General features: G+C 43.1%; 1 protein-coding gene across 22 annotated transcripts in view; it reads right to left on the bottom strand.

The window, feature by feature from the left end:
• The window catches only part of dock9b (dedicator of cytokinesis 9b), a 43,820-nt gene that overhangs the window by 13,555 nt on the left and 2,659 nt on the right, over positions 1-27,606 (bottom strand). For 2 of the 22 annotated variants that reach the window (XM_055505094.1, XM_055505086.1), the window contains exons 1-21: positions 21,104-21,740; positions 13,294-13,410; positions 10,145-10,234; positions 9,096-9,178; positions 8,698-8,775; positions 7,160-7,229; positions 6,430-6,525; positions 5,552-5,686; positions 5,296-5,470; positions 4,970-5,028; positions 3,534-3,608; positions 3,289-3,429; positions 2,535-2,882; positions 2,367-2,449; positions 1,961-2,083; positions 1,799-1,878; positions 1,505-1,692; positions 1,013-1,078; positions 704-796; positions 354-465; positions 120-238 (exon numbers count right to left, since the gene is read on the bottom strand). In XM_055505094.1, coding sequence (XP_055361069.1) covers positions 120-238; positions 354-465; positions 704-796; positions 1,013-1,078; positions 1,505-1,692; positions 1,799-1,878; positions 1,961-2,083; positions 2,367-2,449; positions 2,535-2,882; positions 3,289-3,429; positions 3,534-3,608; positions 4,970-5,028; positions 5,296-5,470; positions 5,552-5,686; positions 6,430-6,525; positions 7,160-7,229; positions 8,698-8,775; positions 9,096-9,178; positions 10,145-10,234; positions 13,294-13,410; positions 21,104-21,265 — 2,493 coding nt within the window. In that variant the 5' untranslated portion in view covers positions 21,266-21,740. Of the gene's footprint in view, positions 1-119; positions 239-353; positions 466-703; positions 797-1,012; positions 1,079-1,504; positions 1,693-1,798; positions 1,879-1,960; positions 2,084-2,366; positions 2,450-2,534; positions 2,883-3,288; positions 3,430-3,533; positions 3,609-4,969; positions 5,029-5,295; positions 5,471-5,551; positions 5,687-6,429; positions 6,526-7,159; positions 7,230-8,697; positions 8,776-9,095; positions 9,179-10,144; positions 10,235-13,293; positions 13,411-15,847; positions 16,071-21,103; positions 21,784-27,606 lie in introns of those variants that run through there. The other 20 variants (XM_055505106.1, XM_029166807.3, XM_055505152.1 and 17 more) reach the window with 16 other exon arrangements.

The following is a 27,606-nucleotide window of genomic DNA, read 5'->3' on the forward strand; positions in this document are numbered from 1 at the left end:
GACCTACAAAAAATGTAAATCTTAAAGACAGGTAACATTGTTTCCCCAAACCTTCTCCTTAAAAAAAACTAATCATAAGTTCACTTTCAAAAGCCCTCCGACTTCATCCTTTGTTATACCTTGGTGACGCCCTCCTGGGAGCCCAGGTATCCAGCAGGGAGATTGGCAGCCACAGGCAGCTGCTGCTCGTTCATGACGACTCTTCCATCTCTCAGTAGAGGCAGCCACGCTGAGCCCACTGCAGGGGGAGGAGAGGTGCAGCAGTACATATGTAAAGAACCACCATCACACCCTTTAACGCGGGTCTTTGAATGCTGCATGCTGTGTTTTCAATGTTATAAGTGTCGACCCACCTGGACTCTCCACCAGGTCTTTCTTCTTGCTGTTGCTGTCACAGCTCACATGATAGAAGGTGAAGAGGAGGTGATGCCTCTCATGCAGCTGAGTTGGCAGCTCTAGCTTTATCTAAAGGTGAGAAAAAATAAAATAAAAGAGCCAAAGAGTCAATTCTGTGATACAGAGAATCCTTTGTTCAAGTAAATGAAGGTGGAACATGTCTGTGCAGTATTTCCAGTGAGAATTCAGTTAAGTGTAGAAGAGATCAAAAGGCAGAAGTGACAGATACCAAGTTATAGTTTTGTCTGTGAATGCTAAAACTCCACTACATTAATGAAACTCACTATAAGACTGAACACAGCCTCACCTCATCGTAGAACTCAGGGTTCTGCTGGTGGTGCAGGACTGCGGCGTACGCCTGCTTAGTGAACAGAGGACCTCCTGGACGACCATAGATGCACTAAAGGAGCATGAAAGCAGCAGGTAATTAAACATGACAGAGGAGTGAGTGTACATTTTAATCACACTATAGTTTTATCTGCAGAGCGAATCAAACTTTGTATCAGCAGGAACAAAAACGATGAATGTTTGCCTGAATGTTTTAATCTTATTATGTATATTGGGTTGATCTGCTTTGACAGCACAGTGTTCAGAACGTAACAAACAAAAAACGGACCTTCAACGGCTGGGCTTCATCCTCATCAGAATCCTTGAATTCAATGCAAACAGCAATATTTCTGGCCTAAAGCAGGGAGGCAAATTACATGTTATGGTAGCAAGGAATTAGTTCCATGACATTACCATTAACCTGGAACCAGTTTTCACTGTTACCAGCTCTCCGTCAAAATAAGAAAAGGCAGAGACAGATGGAGGAGGCGGGGTAGGTGGGTTTCCTATATGGAGCTGACCCAGTGAATACAATATGCAGCTATTAGTGTTTTAATCAGAAGCTGCTCTGGCTAAGGATAATTCTATCCAGCTCTGTCGCTTGGCTCAGTGAGCTTAAAACTATAGCCAGTTGTCACGTAGGCTAAACAGGAAGACAACCGTCAGCCAAATAGAAGCATTACGCGTCATAGAGATGAAATAATTTCTTGGCAACAGCATTTTGCATTGCATGCCAGAAAGTCATGATAAAACAGAATCACTGGGGCCTCACTGTTCACACCTTAGCGAAGGACTTCTGCCCATCGTACTTGAGGTGTTTAGGGTAGACGAAGAGGTGGTTTTTGTAAATGGTGAATGGCTGGGAACACTTAGCGATGCAGGGCACGAACTCCTCCACCTCCAGGAGAGCGCTGCCCGGCTCGCTGCTCTCAAAGTTCTTCACCGGGTTGTAGGAGGAAGTGACACAGTCTGCAGGCAGGAAGCAAGACGGGTTATGACGCGGGGGTCAGGGTTGAAATCTGACGATTAAAAATAGATGCTCCACAAGTCACTGTAAATATTTAGAGGGTTTTACTGGATACATCCGGGGCCACGCTGTCAATAGTCACATCTAAGTTTCCTAAGAGCACGGGCAGCTTGGACATTTTCTCAGGTCTGTTGGGAAAACAGAGATGGAATCAGCATTTACAATAACACAGATATATCCTCAAAAGAAGGGGAAGGGGAGGGGGCGTACTTCCTGAAGTCAGTAAGCAGTTTGAACATGTCCTCGTCTGACAGCTTGCTGCTGTCCTGTCTGTAGAGAGCTGAGAAACGAGCGCTTTTGTCTAAAGTTCCTGACGCGTCTTTGAACACAGGCCTGTAGAGACACGAGAAAGAAAATGTGAATTTACTGGAGAAAACCCACAATTCAACTCTGACACTGTGCATCAGTGTTCTTGCCTCTTGACAAACTGTGACGTTACCTTTAGTTTTTACATCATGTAACACCTTAAATCTGAATCGTTACGGTAAAAGCTAAAGCTAATGTTACAACACATTTATTTTATATCCTCAGTAGAAATATTTACATTAATTGCAAGAAAACACATTTTTAACATGTTGTAAAGCTGGATTTATTTGTCAAACATATGCTTTTGAACCTGGCAGCCCAGGCGAACGGCATCCTGTACTGCCCCAGTCGGCTGCAGGCTGTCTTAGCATTCTTTAGCACCTTCTGCGCCACCTAGACAAGGAAACAGAGGATTGACGTCACTCATCAGTCTCGCTTTGATGACTTGCATCCGCAACATCTTTGCTGATGACAGCACCTTGGCTGAATCTGAGCTCTTCATGTAGGGTTCGGTGCAGTGAGTGATGCCTCCCTGCAGCACCTTCTCAACCCTGGCCACCAGGAAGATCTCTGGATGGGGGCACGTGACGGAGAACACCCCCCGCCTGGCGTAGTGCAGGGCCTCCTGCGGGAGCCCGCTGGCCTGCCAGCGACCCCCCAGCGGACCGTTAGCGATGCTGCCATTCGTTTGCAGGTTCTGCCCAACACCAGAGCCTGACGTCATTTGTCGAACCAAAGGGTGGTTGAGGTCCACGTGGAAGTCGGCTGAGATTTTTCTGCTGTTCTGGACGTCGAAGAGGGACAGGACCACATAGAAAGGCTCCACCTACAATCGAAGAGAAGAGGGAGGAAAACATTTTGATGAAAGCAACAGACAAATGGAGTATTTCCATTACACAAACCTACAGTATGTGTGTGTGTCACAGTTAATAGCTGCAGATTCAAGGAGTCCTCTTTCCACAGAGATGGAAAACTGATGGCAGGAAGCAAACCTGAGAATGGTGCTAACACATGATGGTTGGTTGCCACGGCAGCAGCCATTTGTTTGCCAACAGAACCAGTTTTGACAGGGGCCAGTAAAGTGGGCCATCTGAGCTGCCTGTGATCCTCTTAACTTATTGAGACCTCGTTTGCCAAAGTACAGAATGATGCTGGATATGTGCTCATGAATGCAAACGCATGCGTTTATGCACAGTATCAGCCTCTTTGTGGCGGCTTTTAAGGAAACATACATTGGTTGTTGGTCCCTCGTCGTTATCTGCAACACAGCCCTGCAGGTTGAACGACAGATCATTGCAGCTGACAAGGACTCTCTTGCCAAACTTTTCTTCAAAGTGACGCACGTCTGGCTCTATGCTAGAAAAGTCCAGTTTCTGTGGAAACCGAAACATATCGTTGGTTAGGTAACAGATGAATCAGAGAGGCAGAACTGTGAATGAAGCTGTACGCTGCGGTGGGGAGGGAGGATCTGTCTTACCTGTGTGTCAGGGTCTAGAGTGAACAGTTTCAGACGGGCTTCGCTTCTTATTTTGGATTCAACATCTCTGGCTGTCTGTTAAGAAACAAAAAAATGTGGTTCTTCCTCAATTCAGAGCTTAGAATCCAAAAGAAAGAGGGAGCTCGTCCATGTTGTTGATATAAGACTTACTTATTATACTTATTCAATAAACTTTATTTAGTCCATACAATGCCAAAATGTATTTACAGACAAAGCCACATTAATTTGAAGTCACGCTACAATAAGCTGGTAAATTAAGTACTTGTTGTTGACTAGTACTTAATTGAGAGTTGTACAAAACAATTTTCATATAACGACTAAATTGCTAACTGATTAACTATAACTCTTGTCCCACAGTAATAGCACATACATTATATAACATATTTCACACTAAACACAAGACGTGAAACTGTTACAGGCTCATTATTAACAAATTATTGGACTGCACAGACACTGAATGATCTCTGTACATTATGTACAGTGGCTCCCCCAGAGAAGCTACACTCACATTCAGTTCATACAAACCGTACAGGCATGTACAATCAAGAGGAAAATTCAAAACCATAAATAAATACAAAACAAAGCCCAGATGAATAAATAAATAAATCATAAGCAAAGGATTCATAAGGATAACAAATATACACCCTGATGCTACCCATCAGTTTCAACTGGCTGGGAACAGCAAAACTAACCACCGCCTTTGGGGGCGATAATGTCCCACACAGGGTTTAGTGCTTTGCAGTTCAGAAGAAGAAGCACAAGGGGAAAAAGGAGGAGCAGTCAACAATAAGCAATAAGGTATAATAAAATTAAAAACATTTTTTGTAATCTGTAAATTGACACACGGTCAATTTAAATGTGTTTAGTGTCAATTGTCATTTTAATGGGAAAGAGTGAAGTAGCATGCATCGAAAGCCATGAGCTGAACTCAGTCTAATAAATAGAAGCCCAATTTGGCGTTCCCCCGCCACCCCACTGAAAATGTTCTGGGGGCGCCACTGATTATGTAAACACTGTCATTTATACAGTAACTGATGATGCTGTTTTCTTGATCAGGTCTCTTTGTTTATAGGATGTTGCTGAGTGAAATAAGAATTTATAAATAATGCTATAAATTGTAAGTAGCGCTAACAAAAAACACCTTAGTTTGCTGTGATTTTGTTTTCACCCTGCCCTGTTCTGCTGCCTCATCTGGTCTCCACATTAGGAGACCATACAGACTGAAGCAGATGTTTGCTTCGTTAGCACTGGCGGAAAAAACATAAGGACCTACTTGCAGGAAATACAGCTGTTCGCTAATCAGCTCAGGCTCCTGTACAGTATGTGGACGAACGGTTCTGTAAAGGTTGAGTTCTGGCCGGGTCCGGTTCTGCTGTGCATTCTTTTAACAAGGTGAATGAAAACGGAGCATCTACCTGAAAGCTGTCCTGAAAGCTCCCTGTGGTGAGGTCCGTTTTCAAATGCTCCTCATCTGCTGAAGAGAACAAAGTGAGCTCTGTTAGCTGAGGCTACTACTGCATATGAAAGCACAGTGGTGGGTTTGGTATCAAGCCTTTTACCAACAGGCGTTGCGTAAGAAACAACTACTGATAATGAAGCGAGCTGTCAGGCATGAGTGGGTTCCGTAAGGACAGAAATGATAACAGTGGGAACACACTAATTGGAGCCCGTGCACATGGAGATAAGTGGGCAGAAGAATGTAAACGGAAACACAGAATACAGACTGAACTGTGACACACACCATCGTGCAGGTCTCCATTCCTCTTCTCTTGCATGGCCTGCTCGAAGCTGCTGTGGAGAATCTTGTTGAGGGTGCTGATCCACTCCTCCATCTCCGCCTCACTGTCTGCAGCCAGCAGGAAGGTGCTCTTGTCCTGCATCTTCAGCTCAAAGGCGAAGCGGCGCACTTTGCTGTTCTGGAAAAAAGAAGAGCGCTCACATAAAACCACTGACTGCCTGTCCAGCATCGATTGTATCACAACGGCGTTGTTACATACCTGAATGACCCCCATGCACGAGTCCAGGAAGATGGTTCCTTTGGGCTCCTTGGAGGTGTTTTCATCCTTGTAGAAGTTGAGATTGTAGGACCCGTCTCCGAGCTGAGCCAGATGGAAGTACCTCCTCTTGAAGGACTGCAGGATAAAAACAGAACATGTTAATATCCTTGTGGTTGTGTCACGTTACCACAGGGTAGAGATGCGAAAATGAGATACATGTAATGGACTCAAAGAGTGGGGCTCTAATGTTGATTTCATTTTCATTTGCATGAAGAGTCGAAGGCAGATGAAGTGATAGGATGCTACTCTTCTCTCAAAACAGCATCCACACACATTCTTTGAAACACTTCTTCCAACACTATCTTTAACTGTATTGTTAAAGGCGATTTCAACAGTATCTCACTTGCTTTTCTCTGCTTTCCCTATAATAAAAGGTTTTTCAGGACTTTTCGTTCATACTGAGGATATAGTCTTGGTCAAATTGCTTCAGAAGTCCTCCAGATGAGGTCAACTTGGGGGTTTAGAAGAAATCTTTAACACAAATGAGGCAGAGTGACATGTAATACACTTGTAAATATAAACAGATTAAAGTGTACTGTAGAATTTGTTGAACTGACTCTCATCTGAGATATGACACTTAACATCAACAAATCATTGTGGTCCTTCCTCAAACCTTCAGCTTAAGAGCCACTTTTTCGCTCATAATTGTTTTTGGTGATGCATTAAAAAATTGATGTTAGTTCACTACAATCCTAAGGTTTCAGAAGTCTGACGGCTGACAGAGACAGAGAAAGCAAACCCAGACTACTGAAGCAACGTGTAAGGACATTAAAGTACCAGAGAACACTGCGTGGTTAGGAACCACCTACTGTACCCACCCTCATAGTAACACTGATGGCACTGTTCATGTTGCCTTTGTACAGCCAGCCATGCTTAGACACTCCTCCCTTCTGAGATCCGAGGGAAGCTGTGTCCTGCAGCAGGAGAGGCAGATGATGCTCATTAATCCATGTAGACAGTTAGGGTCCCTGTCTTCCATTATTGGACAACCCTCCTATACTGTACATTAATTTATACACTTTGCTTGAAGCTAAAGAAACTGCTGACTGCCTGGAGGTCTGCATCGATGCAAGTGTTCAGTTCTGAGAAGGATCTTCTTCATTAAGATCGACGTCATGATCAACGGGGCACTTTTCTAATCCCGAGAGATTTCAGCCACGACAGTGTCCATTAAAGGTCAGTGGCTTTCGGTTAAATCAATGCCTGCGGCGAGGTAATCACTGGGAGGGTGCGTTCGCTCAAAATGCCACAAACGTCATAAAGATGGTAACTATTCTGGGAAAGTGCAGGGCCCTGGAACATCAGTGACAACGTTCAAAGATTGGCTTGTTACACAGGAGTGTAATGAAATAAATGAACATAATCTTAGGCCATAAGTTAAAAGAATAATTAAGTTTCTATTGCAACAAGGCTCACTGAGGCAGTGACAATGCTGAACTTGTTGCCCTTGCAGGATCATTGCTATTAACACATTTACATTGTGCAGAGGAGTCATATCTCCATGCAAGCGGTGGAAAGAGGAGAAAAGCTCAGGGTTGGTGGTCTTACTTCATCTTTGTCCACATCTTCATCCACCTCAAACAGGTGAGCTGCCAGTTTCTCAGGTCTCACAACCTTACTGAAAGAAGAGGAGAAGATCAAAGTTAGTTATGCTTCAGGTTTAACTTTTTATTTATAGGTTATGACCATTACTGGTTAGAGGTTAGTGAATAATAAGTTCATGCATCAGATAAACCAATAATAAAAGGGAAAAGAAGTGTGTGCTGACTACAGCTGGATGTTTTTAGTGTGTATCTATTCCTTCAGTTACCTACTGTTACAATTTACATTACACATTTTACATGGCGACTGCTAAGCATCCTGGGATACAAATAACCATGTCTGGTATTAGCAGCCAATGAAAACACATCATACAGTGTGAGCAGCATGATTAAACTCCTTAAATGTAGAAAAGAGAGAAAAGATGCCCTATATGTATGTGCTGGAGAAATTAGGGAGACGCAGAACATTCACATTCTAAAAGGTAACAGTCCTTTTATTTGCCAGCAAATGAAATTAGTCTCTCTCAGAAATATTCGCTTCCATGAATTGACAAAATGCACTTGTTGTTTCAAAACTGTTCAGGAATGCTTTGAGCACCGCAGGATATAGATGAAGCCCTCCAGCTGCTTCTTCACTTCTCAGGGCAGGGAGAAGACAAATCCAGACGGACAATTTGACCTTTGACCTTTACAAGACCCAGCTGGCTCTGGGGGACAGTGTACATAAACAGTGTCAAGGCCAGGACTTGTCATTTGTAAGATGACACACAACATCTGTACAACACATTCCTGTCCTTAAGGAACATGGCCGGACCAAAGACGCAAATGCACTTTTCCTTTTTTCATATTATCAATCAACAGTGCACCCAGAATAGCTGAGCTTATCCTCAGTAGAAAAGCAGAGGAAACAAGGGAAGCCTGCTATTGTTGGACGAGCGTGGAGCCTCCAAGACACAGATTTCCGGCTTTCTAGGGTTCTTTGTAAAACATTCATTTGGCTGTAAACAAAGGGCAGAATCCCTGAACACAACAGGATTTACAAGTGGCCTTGAAGGGCCCTTAAGGCACAGTGTGCTACACAACAGCTGAAGAACATGCCTCTATAAATACACTTTAGACAAAATGCAAAGCCACAGAGAAAAGTCAGTCCAAGTCAAGTTTGGCTCCAGATTCTTAGTGAACACGTTTAGTAGCTGGATGTCAATAAAATGTTTAAATGTAGTAGTAGTGTTGGTCAGTCAGCCTCACGGTTCTGAAATACAAACAATTACTCAAATTATCACCTACAGTATTTATTAGGGTCAAATTCTCACCTTGTTCAATATAATATGAACTGTAACCTACTCAGCTACTCTGCTTTACAGCAGAATGGTGTTTTGATGAATATATTTTTCTTTACAAATCTGTTTCTCTTACAAAAAACAAGAACCTTTCCACCAATTGATCTGCACAAATGATGTTTAGTGTGGTTTACTCCCAAATAACAAAATGTTATTCCTAGTTAAGTAAGTTGTATTATTCAAGTTTCTTTATGCAGCAACTCACCCCCAGTTTTGTAAAAAATGACCAACAGTACATCCACATTTGTGAAGTGGCCATACTGGCAGTATTTTCAACCTGCTGCTGTAGAGGACAAAAACATCACAGTCAAATGTAGCGTCTAACCAGTCAGAGGCAGCTTTTCCAGTTCGAACAGCAGCCTCCAGTCAGAAGAACAACTTAGAGAAGGTGGAAGCGTCTAGAGTTGGAGCTGGTATAAACAAGGTCGATAAGGTGGTAATTAAATATGTGGTGGAGGACGTAACAGCACTGGACCGGCTGAGAATAACACAAGTGTAACTGTCCTATAGAATCCTACGGCACATTAAATGCAGATAAACAGCAGTAATGTGTGTGAACCCCCACCATTACAGCTGAAGGACACATTTCCTGTGGGCACTCACTTTGGGAGCTGGCGGAAGTCTCCAGAATACTCCTCATACTTGTAGCTGACCACATGCCAGTCGGACTTGTAGGTTTTGATACACTGCAGAGACAGAAAGGGAAGAGGCGAAAAAGAATGAGTACCATTGGAGGAAAGAAGTACAGAAGTCAGAGCCAGACAGAACTATTTCTGGTTGGTTGGTTTGTTTTCCACTGTAAGCTGTCCTTTTTCACTGAATCCTATTGAAAAAAAATGTAGAAAACATCCCTGTAAAACCTTCCAATATGCCCAATACTGTACAAGTGATCATAATTTGTAGTGATTACTTTAGATGTAGTGTACATGCTTGACTCCGTGGAGAGAGAAGCACCAGAGAGTATCATTCAGCCTCAGTGTTCAACAATTCTACAAATTCAGCGCACATGTTGAGCGAGGCCAGGGGTTACGTGAAGACGGACAAATCAATTCTGAATATGAACATCCCATCTGTACAAGGACGTGCAGCTGCTCCAGATGTAGTTATGAGGTAATCCCTGGCCGCGGCCACGGGGTGCTATCTGCTATCAGGCCCTATCAGGCCGCACCCCAGCCATCACCGGTACTCAGCACCTCTGAAACTACACTGAACTGCACACTCCATCTGTGGTCAACACGCTTCACTGGAAGGAGCAACGTGAGGGCGGAGGCGGAGAACACAAATTACAGTTCAAGTAAAGGCTAGCAGCAATATTTTTTAACGTACCATTTTAAGTTTACACAGCTCCCTAAATCATGTGAGCAGCCAACATCTATATTTTCTTTAAAGTGTCTAAACTTTAATCAGCTCTGCTTTGTTGGTGTGTCGTATAGATATATATCAGACAGCAGCCTTGGCTCCGCTCCTGGCTGAACGTGTGGGCTCCCGGCTCAGAGGGTCGGAGTGCGCAGACACACAAAGCACCTGTGTCGAGATGAAACGAGACACAGAACGCGAGCGTGCTCCAAACATAACAGCAGAGGCCTTCACTCACCCTGGATGAATAAAGAATAGTGGAAAAGGGCTTATCTCTAGGTGTGTGCCAGCTTTACCTCTTGGACAAACAGCGAGTGAGCTTCTTTCTCCGCCGTTTCTGGCACGGTGGAGAACAGAGTCCTGCCCTGGCGCCGCAGGGTGGATATCTGAGGAGAGAGAGAGGGGAAGCAGATGTGAAAAACAGACTAAAGAAGAGACTGACACACTGAAGGTCTGACGAAATCGCTCACGCAGCCTTAAGTCTGTGCTTAAAGCTGGTTTTACGGCGTCCTGTGACTTTGTCAAGCCCTTTCATCCACACAAGGTAGTTCTCATTGTGTCTTCGAAAGCGAGAGCACAGATTAAGGTTCACAGCTTTAAGCTGGTGAGATCGGTGCCCTGTTCAAGTACACTTCAGTGGCAGAGATGCTACTCAGTGGCCCCCGGACTCATAATTCATCCAGATCAGATGCCAAGTCATGTCAGACTGTCACTTCCAGTTGGCAAAGCAGACGTGACAGAAATACAGCAGTTTGACATTTTGTGAAACGCAGGGAACAGCTGGCATAAAGCATCAGGGCAGGGGGTGTCTGGAAGAACGGAAGCAGCTGGAAGAAAAGGCCCGTTTCACAAAGCTTCATTTTAGGCGACTAACATCTAGAGGAACACGTTCTTTCTCTTAGAGAGGAAATAAATGGATGAGTGAAAATGAGTTCATGGTGTGTGCCAATGTCTTTAGTGTCAAACCTTTAATTACATCTGTCTGAACAGAAAGTGTGACTTTGTGACTCATCAACAAGCTAAAATGTGAATCTTCATGCATTTACATCACAGGACAGTCGTACAGTAGCTGATGAGGACTGAAGGCATTTTTGGATCAGTGGTATCTATGGAAAAGCAGCTTTACATTTAGTAGTACATATATATATAGATATATATATAGATGTGTATATATGTATATATATATGTATGATTATTGTTGATGTGATGGTGATTTTAGTTGTTTGACAATAAACACCAAAGCAATTAAAACTGGACAATGCACGACTCAAGGACTTCATTAGAAAAAGAATTAAAGAGATAAAAGGAGATGGTGACTTTTGATTGATTTGCTGAGAGGCTTGTCCAGACTAATTCCTTATTAAATAGCTAAAAGCAGGGAGAGGGAGGCGAGGATCCACAGTCGAGGAGCAAAATTGTGCCCCGGGGCTTCAGGTCTGCTGGGTTGGCAAATGTGCCAAACTACTGGATGCAGTAGCTGCCATTGCTCCCACTCGGTGCCCTGTTTTTCCACTCAAGCCACCAAGATGAGTGGGACACCGTCGCACAGTGACCCAGTTTTGTCATAACCCTTTTCTTGCATTGGAAAGTATATAACGCTATGGTGCCTCTGCCCTCATTTGGCCAATTTGGTCCTGCAGTAGCTATAAAAGGGCTGTCAGCATCCCAAAGTGAGCCCAGTGAAGCCTGTGCCTGGTGATTTTAAAGGCAGACAGTGCAGTGGTTTGGCAACAAAAGACCTGAGCTGACTGGAAAAATGTGACTGACTCTAATGTTTACTTTGCATCTGCATAAAACAAGTGATTAAGGAATTTGTTGAGTATTTGAAAAAACATGATAAGAGCACTTTCACTCTCATGTCTATCCAATAAACATGAAGCAGGAGCCAGCAGGTGGTTAGAAGATTTGGTGCAAGGGGAAAATGGCCAAACTACAGTGTGTCAGTGTAAAGAGTCAGAACGGCAAAAAGCAGAAGGCGGGAATTTGCAATATGTGACCATTCCATCGTTTTAAAGATACGAATTCAAAATTTACAGTTCATCTCAGGTCTTGAGGCTGCCAACAACCGGCCTGTTCTCCACACGCAGCCGGCCCGTTTGACCTCTCACTCACGGGATACTCTTACTAAAGTTCACTGCTGTCAATCAACTGTGTGAGACCTGCTGGCTGCCAATTAACAGCATTCCTTCCTGAGCCTTTGCACTGGGCCTGATGATGGCATTCCCACAGACAGTGGCACCGACGGGGATGGGTAGCGTTGTGACAGGCAGGAGTTTAATCTGGCGTTGATGGAGATATCAGGGTAGATTTATGGACAGGAGTCCTTTAAGTCGTCTTGTTCAAAAGTTCAGCAAGAGTAAAGTCCTATAATTTGAAGCATTAAACATTTTACAGCATATACAAGTGCAATCCGCATGTTTGCTCTCTTGTGCATGTATTTTGTACTGGGTGTGTATTTATATGAGTATCCATGTATCCATGCATGTACACGGCCCACCCCCTTATCTCCTTTAAGCTCTGTGATGTAAAACATGTGGCAGGTTGTGCAGGACTCTGGGCCGGACAGACTCCCACACACAGTCCTGGGCAGTTACTAATGGCTGTGCACTGTGAACGGCCTTGTAATGAAAAACACTCATCACCCAGCGATTGTGAAACAGTCCGGTACTGTAGCTTTTACTGTAGCGCCTCCACCACACCATTGTGTAGTTCAGCAAACTGTTTGAACTGGAACCTGTGTTAATGCTGGGGATTGTTTTCAGCTGTAGATACAATGGTAAATTGGGCACCAAGTATATAACCAACTCAAAATACTCCAGTGTATAATAAATGTGTGTGAAATCAGTTCATATCTGACTTATTATTTCAGATTTGTTTGAGACCTATAGTAAAGTAAAAGCAAACATCTCCCTGTTTTCTGTCCTACTGATCCATCTCAGCACCACAGTGATGTAATGTTGACATAGTGTTCGAGCTCCTTTGAACACAAGCCTTGAGTCTGCGATGCAGAGAAACATTCACACAACTATGAGCCAGCGACTGCACGCAGTGCTTGAAGACCATTGTATTCACACCTCATGCCGTTGTTTACCTGCGATTTACCACTAGCTGGGAAATCACACACTTCCAGTGTGTTGCATGAGGCCACAGCTGTTACTAAACGATTAACTAATACAGTGTAAATGTGTGAGCAAAGTGATAATCAGCTGACAAACAGAACCAGCGTATATCAAATTATCAACAGAAGCAACACTACATCTTCAGCTTCAGTTGGAAGTTTTCCCACTTCCTCAGAGAAGTGGGAAGTTTAATGGGTCAAAATGTGAGTGTTGCTCACACATGCTGTTACATTCAAATGTTCCAAACATCTTTGGCCAATAAATGGGATTCTGCTTCCATTGTTCTGATGACTTTCATGTTTTGGTGCATTATCAATCACTCTTACCTGGAAGTCGTCAGCGGGGAACTGCAGCATGTCCCGCAGGACGTCACTGATGATCTGCGTCTTCCTCTGTAGAACCACATTCTCGTAGTCCAGAGGCTCTATGATCTTTGGCTTAACCTAAAGGAGAATAAAAAGACCAGAGATCAGTCCAGCTGCTGCATCTTTTTCTCTTTCACAACCAAACAACCGCGATCAGAGCTGGGCAGTTCAAACAATGCGAGTGCCACAGGGCGCAGGGTGGGTTTCAGGGGGAAACGTGAGCTATTCACACCGTCCGGACAAGTTGCTATTGTCCCTTCACAGGGAAACCAGCTGACATGTACAGCAGCAGCAGGAACGGGCATGGAGACAGAGATGAATGTGGGTTAGGAGGGGAGGAGACGCGGGAAGCGGGGAGATGGATCAGCGAGAGGCTGCGAGTGCCACTGTGCCAGTCACTGCGTCATGGGCTCACAAACAAAACCTCCACCAGTAAATGACAGTGAATGCTACGATCTGCAAGTGTCTCAGAGGATTTACCAGACATGGTAAATTACTACCTACATTACGCTGGTGCACTACCCACCACAGGAAGGGCGCCCTGAGCCTCTAAACAGGACCCTTTGCTCCAAAAAACAACAGTATAACAGAGAGGCCTTTGTTAGCGTGATGCATGACACTAGGTAGGATACTGTAGCAGGATGTAGCCGGGATGAACGGATCCTTCCCCGGCATTCCATGGTTATTCCTGCATCATGTCCTCCCTCAGAACGTCTGACAGTAACATTAGAAAGCAGATCTTCACATACCACACATACAGTATGTGAGGCTGTGTTCACATGTACAGTAAAGAGACGTAAATAAAGCTTCAGTCTCTTTTAGCTTCTAGACAAACTTTGACCTTAACAACTTCAGCAATAAATCAAGACCCTCCTCATAAGCTGGAAATGTTATTTATGGCAATAAAACGGAACGGAAAATGAAAATGACTTCACCCAGTGCATCTTTACTTACACACACTTACACACTTACAGTATGTACTGTACCGTGACTAAGGCCGCTTACATCGCTGACTGATTACTAGGGCTTTAAATTACATTCAGTCTGTCTTTTCCAAAAAGTAAAAAGCAACGAATGATTGATTAATGGCCGAAATAGCAACTAATTCATTTAATGGATATGATCAGTGTGTCAACATTCACATTCAATCAAACAAAAACAACCTGGCATGTACATAAAGCAGATCACGTAGTTCTTATTTGTGAGAATAAGTAATATTTGTAGCTTCAGATCATGAAACCTCTAACAGAAAAGGAAGAACTGCTCTCGCCAATAAACGTATCATATTTATTAAAGACCTTTCAATTTAACTGCTGTTGAGTGTCTGAAATTGATTTTTATGCCACAGTGCGCCCATAGATGATAAAACCTGCCATCCTCAGATGATGGACTGTTTCTCCACCTCACCAAGTCTCGCCACATCATGCTGTATATTTCAGACATGTTTGCTTTCCCTGAACGTGGCCACGGGGAACAAATATGCTCCAGATTATTTGGAGTCTCCTCCTGGTTCAGCTCCAACCAACACATAACAAACTGAGGTCAGTTAAATAGACATTTAACCACCGATTTGCTTTGTGTTCAATCCAACCAATCCTCCTGGTGATGTAATGAAAACATTGTCTGTAGCCTTCAGACCTTTAGATGTAGAAGGTCGTCCAACAAGCTTTAATTTCCAACTGTACAAGTGTCATTCAGACAGAACATAATAACAAGCAGCTGTTTGACTTCAGTAATTATTTTAGTTAAGTTTTTCACAAGATATTATTTAGTTTGTCACACTGAGGTTGTACGTCTATAAAAGATATGATTCATATGCATGTGTCTCTAGACTCTAGAAAGTTTATAGACAAGTTTAGGTGGAAGCTTGTGCTGAATAATATATAATATATATAATATATAATAATATCACTTTCACAGGAGTGGGCCAGACCTGAGGTCAGTGTCTCAGACCTTTAACCTCATGCAAGAATCAAATTAGATGCATTTCAGCACAGTGACCTTTGACATTTTACCACGAAAATCTCATTTCTTTTTTGAGCCCAAGTGGACAGTTTTCCCAGAGTTGTAAAAAATTCCCTCAAGACGTTCTTGAGGTATCTACAATAATGGGATGAACATAGACACAACCCAAAACATAATGTCTCTGAGTCTCTGACCACAGCTGTCACTGGCATGGAGGCATAAAAATAGGGAAGTCAATTATCTTCATCTTTACATGACTTTATTTATCAAATTAACCTTACATAATAATCTTTGGGCCTACAATCATTGCAGACAACTTGTCTAACTCTCTAATGCAGGGAACAGTTAATGAACAAAGGAATCCACCGCCGCTCCATTTGCTAAAATAAGATCAACAGTCAACCCTCAGGAGAGGTGGACCCTCAGGCGGCTATTTCCTTCCAACTGAAAAAACTCGACTGTTTAAAGCACCAGATAACATTGGCTCTGTTTCACAAGAAACTGCCAGAACCAAAAGGCCTGTAGCAAAACTAGCGTAAAGGAGACTTACCAGTGCCACCTGTGACCCAGCCTCCACTTCTGCTTCAATCTCAGCCACGTCCTTGTACTGCTGGGGAGACTCTATCACCATCTCCCTTTTGGGGGCCTTGGCTGCCCGGCCCTGCATGGTGCTCAGCGCAGACTGGCTTTATCCCGTATTCAGGTGTGACACTCACTGCACACGCGCTGCCATGGCACAGAGCTGCATGCAGTCTGGGAAGCTTGTGAGAGAGATTCCCTCTGCGCTCAATCACAATAGCCCTGCCTCCCTCTCTGCCTCATCAGAAACACAGGGCCCCTCCCACCGGCACAGCTGTGCAGCTGTGAGGGTGTGCGTGCGTTCGTATGGACCGTGTGCGATATGAGACGGGACGAGCGGAGGAGGAATCGGCCGCTCCCACATTAAAACCGTAAAAGAGGCCCAGAGTTCATGTCGTCATCTGGCTGCTCCACCTGCCTTTTGTGTGTGAAAACAGACAGTGGCCAAAACCTGCACATGGTGAAAAGAACGGAAAATCAATGCACTATGAAGTTTAGCTTAGGGGGAGCCTGTGTCTTTGGTTTTATGATGAAGAAATCAAGTGCAATCACAACTAAAGTTAACATTTGATCAACTCTGCTCCTGTGTCATGATGTTTGTGTGTATGTATGAGTTTTTGGTTAGATGCCTCAGTGATCCGGTGGTCAGGACAAGGTTGAGAGTATTTTTTTGTTTAGTTTAATGACATAAAACACCACAGTTGATGTCCCACTCAGGACTTCATGTCTTAAGAAGAGCTCCATGAGACGACGGGAACACAATATGTCACAGCAGAGAGACACTAGTGTCACAGATTACCAACTGCAAGTAACATAAATACTAGATTGCTAATATGTAGTACTGTAATGTATTCAGGTTGCAAGATCTTAAACCTTTCATGTGAAATGTTGCTCCAAGAAAAAAAAACCCAAGATAATATTTGCTGAATTGATAAATAAACTCAGTTTCTTAGGTCAACCTGTACAGTATACCTCGATCCAGTACAGCTCGCTGACATTAATTCCACTTTTGCTGTACATGGGCATCATTTTTCACAGAGAGAAAATGAGAAATGTGATCATTCTACTACATGTAAATAATTGAGAGCACAGAGGATGGTGAGTTCCAAGGCTTTGGCCACATAGACGGCTGGTGTATCTAATAAAGTTCTTCTCTCCATGATACTTGACTCCCCTTTGAGCTGTTCCTGCTTCGCGTCCGCTGCAGCAGGCGCCCTCAGCGGGGTCTGCTAGAACACGCCTCCCCTCTTATCTGGCTCCGTGGCGTGACACACACCCTCTGCTGCCGCTTCAGGAACCGTGCGAGTTGCCCCTCATTTCGCCGTGCTGCCAGCGTTCTCTCTGAGGAGCATCGCTTGCCTTTAATGTCGGCGCGACAGAGGCGCCTCGGCTCAGCTGTTTTCCATTGGAGTGAGAGAACGATGACATTTAAAGTTTTCAGCGAAGAATCATTGTGGGTAAATTTATGCTAATCCTGCATACTAAAGGATTTTATTTCCTCTCAATCAAATTTACAAGGCACTAATGCTATTGGACCCAACAAGCACAATTAATAACTCATCCAAATACCCTCATGGGTCAGGAGGCTGCGTTGCTGCAGTTGGAACCATTAACGAGAGGATGGACAGGATGACTTCAAAAGCCATCATCGCGCTATTACAGTTTCAGCGCCATCACTGCGCACAAAATGCAACACAAAGACACAGAGTGTGTGTCTTTTCCTACCGCAGGGTTCTCTGATGTGTAAGGCGCAGCACATCATTTGCATAACTTGTTTTAACTGTACTCGCTTCAAAGAGACTTGCTCAAATGCACCATTCAGAGATATAACTTCTTTTAAAAACAGAGGAAGCAGACAGAGGCGGTAAGAAGAGGGGCTGCAACGGGGGCATCCGCAAGATGCTGACTGAAAAAAGCTTCACAGGAGCCACAGGAAAACTCATCATGACCTTGTGAAAGGCTGCTGTTGATGGCTGCTTTCAACATCAATTAATAAGTCAGCCTTTGAAATGCCAAAAAAAGAGTGAAAGGTTTTTTTCAAGAGTTCAAGGTGATTTCTTAAAGCTGCGTGTTTGTTCAAATAATGTGACAAAATCTAACAATATTTAAAGGACAACTTCACGGATTTTCAATGGGGGTTGACCAAAAAGGCCTTAGGTAATATTTAAGAATGAAGGGACACTCAGATTTCCCCATAATTTATTTAAAGTTATCATTTATTCCTCCAGTAAGACGCCTCGGCAGATGGTTTGCCGTAGGCTTCAGAACTACAAATAGTGCTTCCTGGTTTCCTTTGTTCCTGCCCCAGCAATGGTCAGGCTGAGAGGGGGCGGAGCCATGATGAGAGGGGGCGGGGCCAGCCTGCAGGAGCGCAACTGCTCGGTCCGTCATTGTTTTATCTCACATATGCTTTCAGCACTAACCTTCAATGCCCAAAGATCCCGCTGTAGGTTAGGTTAAAGTTACGACCTGCTGCTTGTCGTGTTTTGGACTGTCGGGAGTAGCATAAGCTTCTGTTGGTAATGTTAGCTTGTGTATTAGCTTAGATAACATGAAGGAATCTGGGTGTCTCTTCATTCTCACATACTAGTTTTGGTCAACCCCCATTTCAAATTGGTGAAGTCTTTTTTTAAGTAGATCAACCCAAAATGTTCATATCTCAGTGCAATACTAAAACCTTGGATTCTAACACAAATCCCAGATTGCCTACACTCTACAGTGTTCTTGAATGCATCATCACAGTTGAAACTGAAAACTCACAACTTTTTTAACAATAACAATATCAATTCAATGTTTGATGGGTGCTGGTGCTGGGATGAGGAACCCTGCTCAGCTGTTTCTGTTTCACCTTTGCCTCAGAAGCTTCAATCAAATCATGCATTTTCATATTTTGTTCCAAGCTTGGCAGTTTTACCATCTTTCATGGGCAGAAAACCTTTAAATGAAGTTAGCTAAATACTGTCAAGGCATCGCAACATATTACGTTGAATAGACGGAAAAGGATGAGATCAAACTAAACGGAGCAGAGTTCTGGAGGGTATAGTAGACTGCAGCATTTACAGCAAGTCTAACATTGTCCCCTGGCCCCAGAGCTGGCTGCCTCAGTGACAGCGTCACCAGCACAGCATGATAATCAGCCTCTTGTCAGAGACCCAAGCTATGCTGAGGTCATCCCGTTTCATTCACCCACATCTCTGGAGCAGTCTCATGTCTAATTATGCTTCCAGGAGCTACAGTACAGCTGCTAAAACACCAGCAGTACTACAAGGATGGGTGTGTGCCTGAATGTGCGCATGATGCTTGATGGGAGTGAAAATTAGTTTACATAGCCATCTGTGTAAGAGCTTGACTGCCAGAGTGAGCGAGCGAGCGAGCAAGCGCGAGGGAGTAGTAGGTGGAGAAGGTTGGCGTCCATTTGTTTTTACACAGCTTGGATTCATTAGGCCATGTGAGCCTTCCACACCCTCCCCGAGAGGCGCAGACGCGCACACACACACACACACACTACATAAACACAGAGCGTCACAGGAGTCTGTGGAGAATTGCATAAGCGCCGGTTGACATCATGATTGGGATCGTTACTATAGAGAGAAAGTGCGAGGGTGTTGCCTGAAAAGCGGCGGTGCTCCTCCACACACATGCTACGCATCAGACGCAGTCACCGCACTCAGCAGCCACAACCCAGCATCTGTCAGTCAAAGTAAAAACGCAGGACATCCTCTAATCACAGAGATCTGCGGTCTGACTTGCGCTTGGCCTCCTGTTACTATACCTTTAGGTATTATAATGGGAAGTCATATGGGAAGAGTTAAATGTGAAAGCAGAGATGGGCTTCCCCTAAGTTCCTGTGATGTCAGAGCAGTGAGAGGTGATGAGAGCTCGGCTCAGCGTTGTGCAGCAACAGCTGAGGCGCAGAGACGCTCTCAGAGGGAACCACAAGAGTCCTCACAGAACCAAAAGTGCATAAACATGCTCATGCTCATATTCACTCAGCCATAATCATCTGCACCACAACAGAAAAACAATGACTAATGCAGCAAAAAACACAAGTAAAGGAAAAAGACACTCATAAGTTGCTATAAGTGCTGTGTGTCCAGGACTATAGACACATTGTTGTCCAGCCATTAACTCACCAACTATAGCAGGTCACTAAGCAGCCGTGTACAGGCCGACTCAGGTGTGCAGGGGACAATAGCAGCTCAGCCAGCTTGATTGACAGACACATTTAACAGTACATGTGCTCTCTATTGTACATTTGGCTGAAGGCTAGTGAGACATAGCAAGGCAGCGGCTTTGTACAGTATGTGTCTCTCTTATTGGCGACCATTTGGGACGCTTGTTAACTTAATAACTAACTGGACATTATGCTTAGTCCTGTTCAGTAGTAGACCGGCACAAATACGTGTTGGTTAATTCTGTTTGAATTGATTATGCAGTAAAATACACCTGTTTGATGAAGGATGTCCACATTCTTGCTACATAATAAATACAATTAAGCATTTAGAAAGCTAGCTTAATTTATTCCACTATAAACTGAAGATGGTTTGGTAGTTGTGTGTCAGCAGATGTAATTGTTGTTCTTTTATGGGAAATGTTATAGTTGGATAACCACAGTGTAAGAGTTGTAAAGGAAAAGTGATAATGGCTCATAGCAAGCGTCCTAGAATCAGCAAGCGCTAGCGGTCCTACTTAACCCCCTCGCTATTGATTGTCCATTACGTCTCTTTGCAGAAGTTAGAGCAGGATGCTGGCTAATGGAGCTAACTGGAGGGGAAGAAGCTTAATGTAGCAGTGCATAAATCTGACTAGCAGACAAGCTGCATGTAGGAATAACAAAGCTCGGAAAGAATGTCAAGACCTAGATTTCACTTCGCTCAGTAGAAGGAAACTCGCACAAATCCTGAGATTTGCTTGCAGCCAAATGTTAAGCTTTTGATGTGGTGCACCAGTAATTGTGCGATCGGGAAAACTAAAAGATACGTTCGACTTCTTCCAGCTCCTCAGGGGAGTCTATTAGGAGGGTTATTAATCAAAATTCTGCCTATCTCTGCAGTAACTCATATTTAATCCAACCAGTTTCCAGTATAAGTGTAAATTATTAATTTTCTAACTATTTTTCATTCGAAAAAAAAAATCATATCTTACATAGCTCCGTTAGTCCAACAAGGAAAATAAAATTACCCACATACACATCAGCACTGAGGTCATACTTGGAAGAGGGCTTTACCAGAGCAGTGGTGGGAATCCAGAGTTGAGACCCCCTCAGACTTAGTGTTTCCACTTCCTCCTCCAGAGACCCCAAGTCTACCGCCCCCTTGATGTAGCCACAGTTCCTCTCCAGGATGGAGCGCAGTCCCTGCAGAACAACCACACTGGTGGTGCATCCCATGTTGCCACCAAACACCCGCTGCTACTGCCACCATGCAGGTAAAATGATCCCACCGTGGGCACCAGGCAGGTGCAGCGGTCCCCGTCGGATCCTTCAGCCTCTGTTCGGTCTTCCTGCAGGTGTACTGATTTTGGATTTATCAGTTATTCTCCATAGTCACCGCTCAGCAAAGCAAATGGCAGCGTGAGTGCTGGGCTGCTGACTGCGGCTCAGTGGAGATGGAGAGACGAGGGAATGGGTGCGCAAAGCACAGAAGCTGAGCTGCTCATTCAGTCAGTCGGAGCAGGGCATCGACTTTCCAAGTCCTCTTCCTCCTCCCTTCCTTCTGCTGGGGGATGATGCTGCTCAGACGCTCGTACTCAGCCCTCTCAGTCTCTCTCTCCCTTCCAGTGGTTGGCTTTCTCTCCCTCTCTTCCTCATCCTTGCCATCACTCACTCATGCTTGTCGCTTCCTTCTCTCCTCCCTCACACTCTCGCTCTCTCTCACTCTGGGCTCCCTCGCTCTCGCAGCTTAGTCATTTCTCTGACTCTGCTTTGTCAACAGTGTAAGCGGCATGCGACCAACAAAGACTCACACACTCAGACTCACCCCCACACACACGCACAAACCGCTGCTAGAGACAATGTCTTACCCTTATCTCCCTCCTTCCTCTATTCTCCTACTCACAAGGAAATTACAAGGAGTGTAGTCATCCTTCTGATGTCGCCTTCAGAGGAATAAGAATGATTAGCATTAGCATCCCCTGACCCCTGTTGCCAGGTCCACAGCCATAAAAACAACATCATGCCTGATGCGTCATAGGACAACCAGGACAAACCTGGCAACCCCCTGTAAAACAAGCACTAGCACTAATTGACATTTGGGCATCATTACACCCCTTCTTCAATAGGAAAGATACAGGCTTTATATATATATATATATATATATATATATATATATATATATATATATATATATATATATATATATATATATATATATATATATATATATTAGCAGCTATATATATATATATATATATATATATATATATATATATATATATATAGCTGCTAATTTAGACACACATGACAAACAGTTTTACTGTATGCTCTTCTGTTGCAAATAGGTGAAAAAAAAGGTCATAATATTTATTAAAAAATAATGAAAAGGGAGGTTCTTGATTAAACTACATGTCATAAAAGCAACATCAGCATCAACAGCTGAGCAATGGCGTATTTAAGAGTCATTTTAAGATTAAAAATATAAACTGTTCTTTAAAGGCCACTGGAACATGCATTTAGTTACTGTCCTACAGCTGGAATATAGAAACTAAAATGGTTTTTGCAATCCTCTCTAGATGAAAACAAGCTAAGTCGCTCCATCCAGATTCTGCAAGACATTAGCATTCAATTATAGCTGGTCAGTCAGACTAATTACAGTGTATCAAATATGAACTTTCTTTTAGCTATAGTTTTGAGTTTTGTTTCCACAATTTCCTCAGAATAAACAGATGCTAAAACTGTGTGTTCCATCATGTCCATCTTTTTCATAGATGTTTATTTCTATTAACTCGTATTAGAGGCATCTTTTTGACATGTTGAGTTAAATCTGGTTGATCTTGCATTTAGAAGCTGTAAACAAATAACAGATTCAGGGGTGAGAGGAACTTTTTATTGACTCACTTTTTTCGGGAGCTCCGAGCTTATCGTGAATCCCTGGCAATAGGGAAATGTTTGTATCAACGTGAATATTCCAATGCCAGCCATCAATCATCAAAACACTTGCTGTGTCTGTCTGTAGATGTGGACTCATACAGTACAATGATCAGGTCTACAGCAGTGGAAACAGGACCCCAAAGTGCCAAGACAGACGACACGCATCACTACTGCCACTCACAGGCTGTTTCTATCATTGCAACACTGAACTCCCCACTTGAAAAAACACTCTTGTTGCTTAATCGCTTCTAATGGATACTGGGAGCTGTCCCTTCACATCCACGTGACTTAAAACAAATAGCAAAGAAATATTTCCTAAAGAAATATAACATAATTGTTTTGTAAACCTAGGCCTGAGAAAGCTCCTCTGAGTTTTATTATCGGCTGAATATGACCAGAACGTAGTGAGTCCAGTGTGTTTATATCAACAGAGAGAAAAAACACGAAACCACATTTCTTGTGTGGAATCATGTTGCAAAAATGTCACATATGAAATGTGTTAACTTTGTTATGACCAGCATTGTAAAAAGTGTTTTATTAGTCTATGAGAACTGACGAACACCACAATGCGAGTTAGTTCCATAAAAATGAAACAGGGGCACTATTAGTTCCTCTGCTGGTTTGTGCTAGTAGCCCCAGAACAAGACTGTGTTTAGCTGTGTTAGCAATTCTGTACGGATGGCCACGGTTGCTTTGAGCTAAAGGCATGAATGTAAACTTTTAAAATAGAAATTATGAATATTTGTGCCTGTTGTGGAAAAAGGAGTCATATTCATATTCTTTCCATGTTTCAACTGGCACAAATCGAGGGCAGGGATTGCGTTCCCGCTCTCAGTAGCCACAGAACAGTGCAAAGAACCTAAAAACGCTTCTCCTGAATCTGGGTAACCCAGATGTGAGTGGGCTATTGAGTGGCTCATGAAAAGCCTGCAGGTACTCTGACAGGACGGGACAGGATCCATGCGCGCGCTGCCATGTCTAGACACAAGCTTGTGGCTGCATCCGCTGCTCTTCATGTGGAAGAACTCGGAGGCAGCCAACAGCGCCGCGAATGTTTTCCACATTAATTCAAGTCTAATGGCTATTTTTACGCGTACTACACAGAACTGGATGTGCAATTGTGTCAACTGGGTCAGAGGAAAATTTTCTGGTCACTGCCCATTTTTTCCTGACAGATCTGACTGCACTGGTTGTAAAAGATATGTGACCATCACAAATAAATGAAACTATATTAAAGTGTCACCACCAGCGTTTTATGTAAATGTACATTGGTACAGACATTTATCAAGAGGCATTTATTTCTATTGAATCCTAGGACTATGATTATTTTATTTAAGATTTGAGTGAAATATGCATCAGCTACTCCAAATGATAGCTTTAAATTAGCAGCAAGCGTACAATCGCAGCGCTCAAATGATGCATCCTATTGTGTTAATGCCATCAAGACGACAGCAGGGGGCAAAAATGACACCTGCTCTTCTGGACATCAGCCTTGTCAGTGCCTCAAGTAAAGTCATAGGTAAAGGAAAAGCACACAGACTTTGCTTTTCACTCCTCAAATGGCAGAATTATTTACTGCACTGCATAAGCACTGTGTATTATACAGGGAATTTGAGGCTTCTGTTGACATAATTGATCAAGTGTAATCAGTTTTACTTCAGTCTCTGATATTATAGTAAACTGATACTATTTTAGCAATCAGCATCACATACTAATCATCAGTTCACTAAGCAGTATAAACAATCCTTGATACTGCATCATTTCAGCTTAACAAATAAACATCAGAGTATTTCTCCTAGGCTTTAAAACCTTTTTCTAAACTCTCCTTGAAGCCATCTCGCCAACGCCCACTGCTTTATTGTTTTCAGCTGTGAGCTGCTGTGCCGTTTCCTTCATTCATTGCTTTGTGGCAGAATAGTGTCAGGCACGAAAAAACATTAACAATATTTATTATGCATATCTGGTCTGAGCATCATTTGTTTGCCTTCAGTTTGAACACACTGGATAAACACAAACAAGTTGACGCTGTGGTGTATCCAAGCACGAGACAATCCACTATGTGGTGGAAAGAGGGCCGCTTCCATCCCCCTTTATATGCTCCCAGCTGTGCCCTCAACCCTAGACTAGTCCAAACTAAAGCGGTAATTAAGGTAATTAAGCAATAAAGTTACAAAAATGTACTTAAATCATTCACGTTATTGTAGAGACATTATTTGAGTTAAATAAATGCACACTTTACAAAAAGGATAGACGTGGCTAGCAACACATATGAGGAACATATTTCTTTTGTGTTTTAAGTCAAGCTTGGAGGTAATTAAATAAACCCCAAATTCATCAATGCCACTCAAATTATACTCAGAGTTCCCAACTCTAATGTTGTAGCTTGAATCACACTTTCTATGATTATGGTTCTGTTTGACAGCTTTATGTATTACTAACACAGTAATGAGTCTGTGATTTACAAAGATATGTTTTCTTAATCATTCTCTTGTTGCAGGAGGTAAACCTGAAACGAAATAATGCTTTTTGAGCCTAATCACCCAATACTAAAGAAAAGAAAGCTCAGCGCGCTAAAGATGTTGCAATAATGTGAAATCTCCCTCACAGACAGACACGCTTAAATCAGCACTGTGGGCCATGTAGCAGAAACAATAACATGTAGCAACCATCCAAACAGAATGACGTGGTCCCAAAACAAGAACAGACATTTTCATTTGCGAGTCTGCTGGGACTGAAGGCCTGTTTGGTGAATTTGGCAGACACTGGCAGCATGTGAAAATCATGTCACGGAGTAGAAATTTAGTATTATAATGACGCTGAATCCTTTTAGCCTCAAAGGAAACTTGAGGATTCCAGGCAAACAAACACGCCAGACTGGCAAAGGGTGGTAACGATAAAGAGCATAAGGCAGCCTTAAATAAAGAAAAAGGAAAGTAGAGCCTCAGCTATCACCAGCAACGACTTTGAGGAGAAGAAGAAGAAAACCCAACGCCCTGTTCCGGTATCATGGCACAGATATGGGTCAGCAGTGAGAAAGCATCTGCAAATCTGCCAGATTATCTGCGCCAGGTTTTTCTGCTCTAATCAGACCAAATCCTCTGAAGTGCAGTTGTTTGGATGCATTTTCTATAGCATTGAATAAAGACTCATTCATCCAGGAGGGGAGAGGCCAGAAAAAGCTCAAAGCAAGCACTTCTTACACTTGGAAGTGATTATGAAACCTGCAGGGGTTCTCTTTGCTGTGCTGATGCTTGGCTTTACCTCTGGTTACTAAGGTGTATCTGTGAAAAACCCGCCCTAGCTCTGGTGTGAGCGCATGTGTGCGTCCAGCAGCATCCAGCTCGCTCGCTCTGGGACCCTACTGTGGATGATTTATCCCATGTGCGGGTATTCATAATTGATGGTCTCCTGGGTGCTTAGTGTGACACGGAGCAACAGAGGAGAAAGAGGGTACATTTAAAAATAGCCAGAACACCTACTGTCACCTCATCCATTATTAAAGGCGACCAGGGGATCTGATCAGATGTCCATTATGCCACTGCACACACTGTGGACTAAGACAGAATTAATAGACTACTATGAGCCAACAGCGTAGGATATAAAGTTAAAGCTAATATAATGGTTTCAGTTGTGTGTAAACATGGAAAAGTTGTAGATAAAACACTAAATATACTGCTTTCGCATCCTGCACCTTTGATTGGAATCCAACAAAACCAGTTTAATACATCACATTATTACATTACATTATGCTAGTTCAACATGCTGTTACCCAACACTGTCCAGTTCAGAAAAAAATGTTTAAATGCAAACCAGAGCAAGTTTGTTTTTACCGTAGCAGCATGTGGGAACCATGTGAAGCAAACACAAAACCCAAATGCATAACCTTTCATTAACCTTTAGGGTTCAAAGTAGTTTGTGTTAGCTGTAAGTGGCCACTTTTGCTAACTCAGCCTGAACTAATGCAAAGTCAAAAAAAGGACTCCAGTTATCTGCAAGTTTATTTATACTTCATCAGGACAACATTACTCCCTTGTGAGGCTTTAAAGAGGTGTGTCAGGAATAGAAAAAAATAATCATGGTGGACTATTGGTTCATAACAACAGAAACTGTTATACACCAGGGAAGGGAGATACTAATGCTATGTTTTTATTTTAGCAGAGAAATTAAAATGGCAAGATATAAAAGAAATTTCTACTGGAGGACCCGATGAAATTTCCAAATTGTGAATTCCAACGTCAATCCTAAAATGGGTGTTAAGTGCATTGTGAAACTTGTGGTTTATTTAAATTATGCCCAAAGTGTGAAGCTGATCTTTGAGCTTTCCCAGTTTCCCTCATAAAGTCTTTTCTTGGCTACTGTAGGTGCAGTGACTATGAGGAGCCTGTTGCTAGGTGGATTTGACAGGGTCAGACTAGACTTTCCTCTTCTTTTTGCACGTTTAAGCTAACTGGGTGCTGGCTCTAACTATCTGAAAGAAATGAAAACAAGTATTTCTTAGTAAGTCAGACTGCTCCTCTAAAGTGCAGCCCCATCACACTAAGAGATTACTGAGTCAGGCTCAGGAGGCTGTGACCATAGAGACAGACAGCAACAATAATTGAGTGCAAAAGCCATTAGTTGCAGAAAACTGGCATATTGATTAT

The sequence above is a fragment of the Betta splendens genome, chromosome 2 (assembly GCF_900634795.4).
Source record: "Betta splendens chromosome 2, fBetSpl5.4, whole genome shotgun sequence".
NCBI lineage: Eukaryota > Metazoa > Chordata > Actinopteri > Anabantiformes > Osphronemidae > Betta > Betta splendens.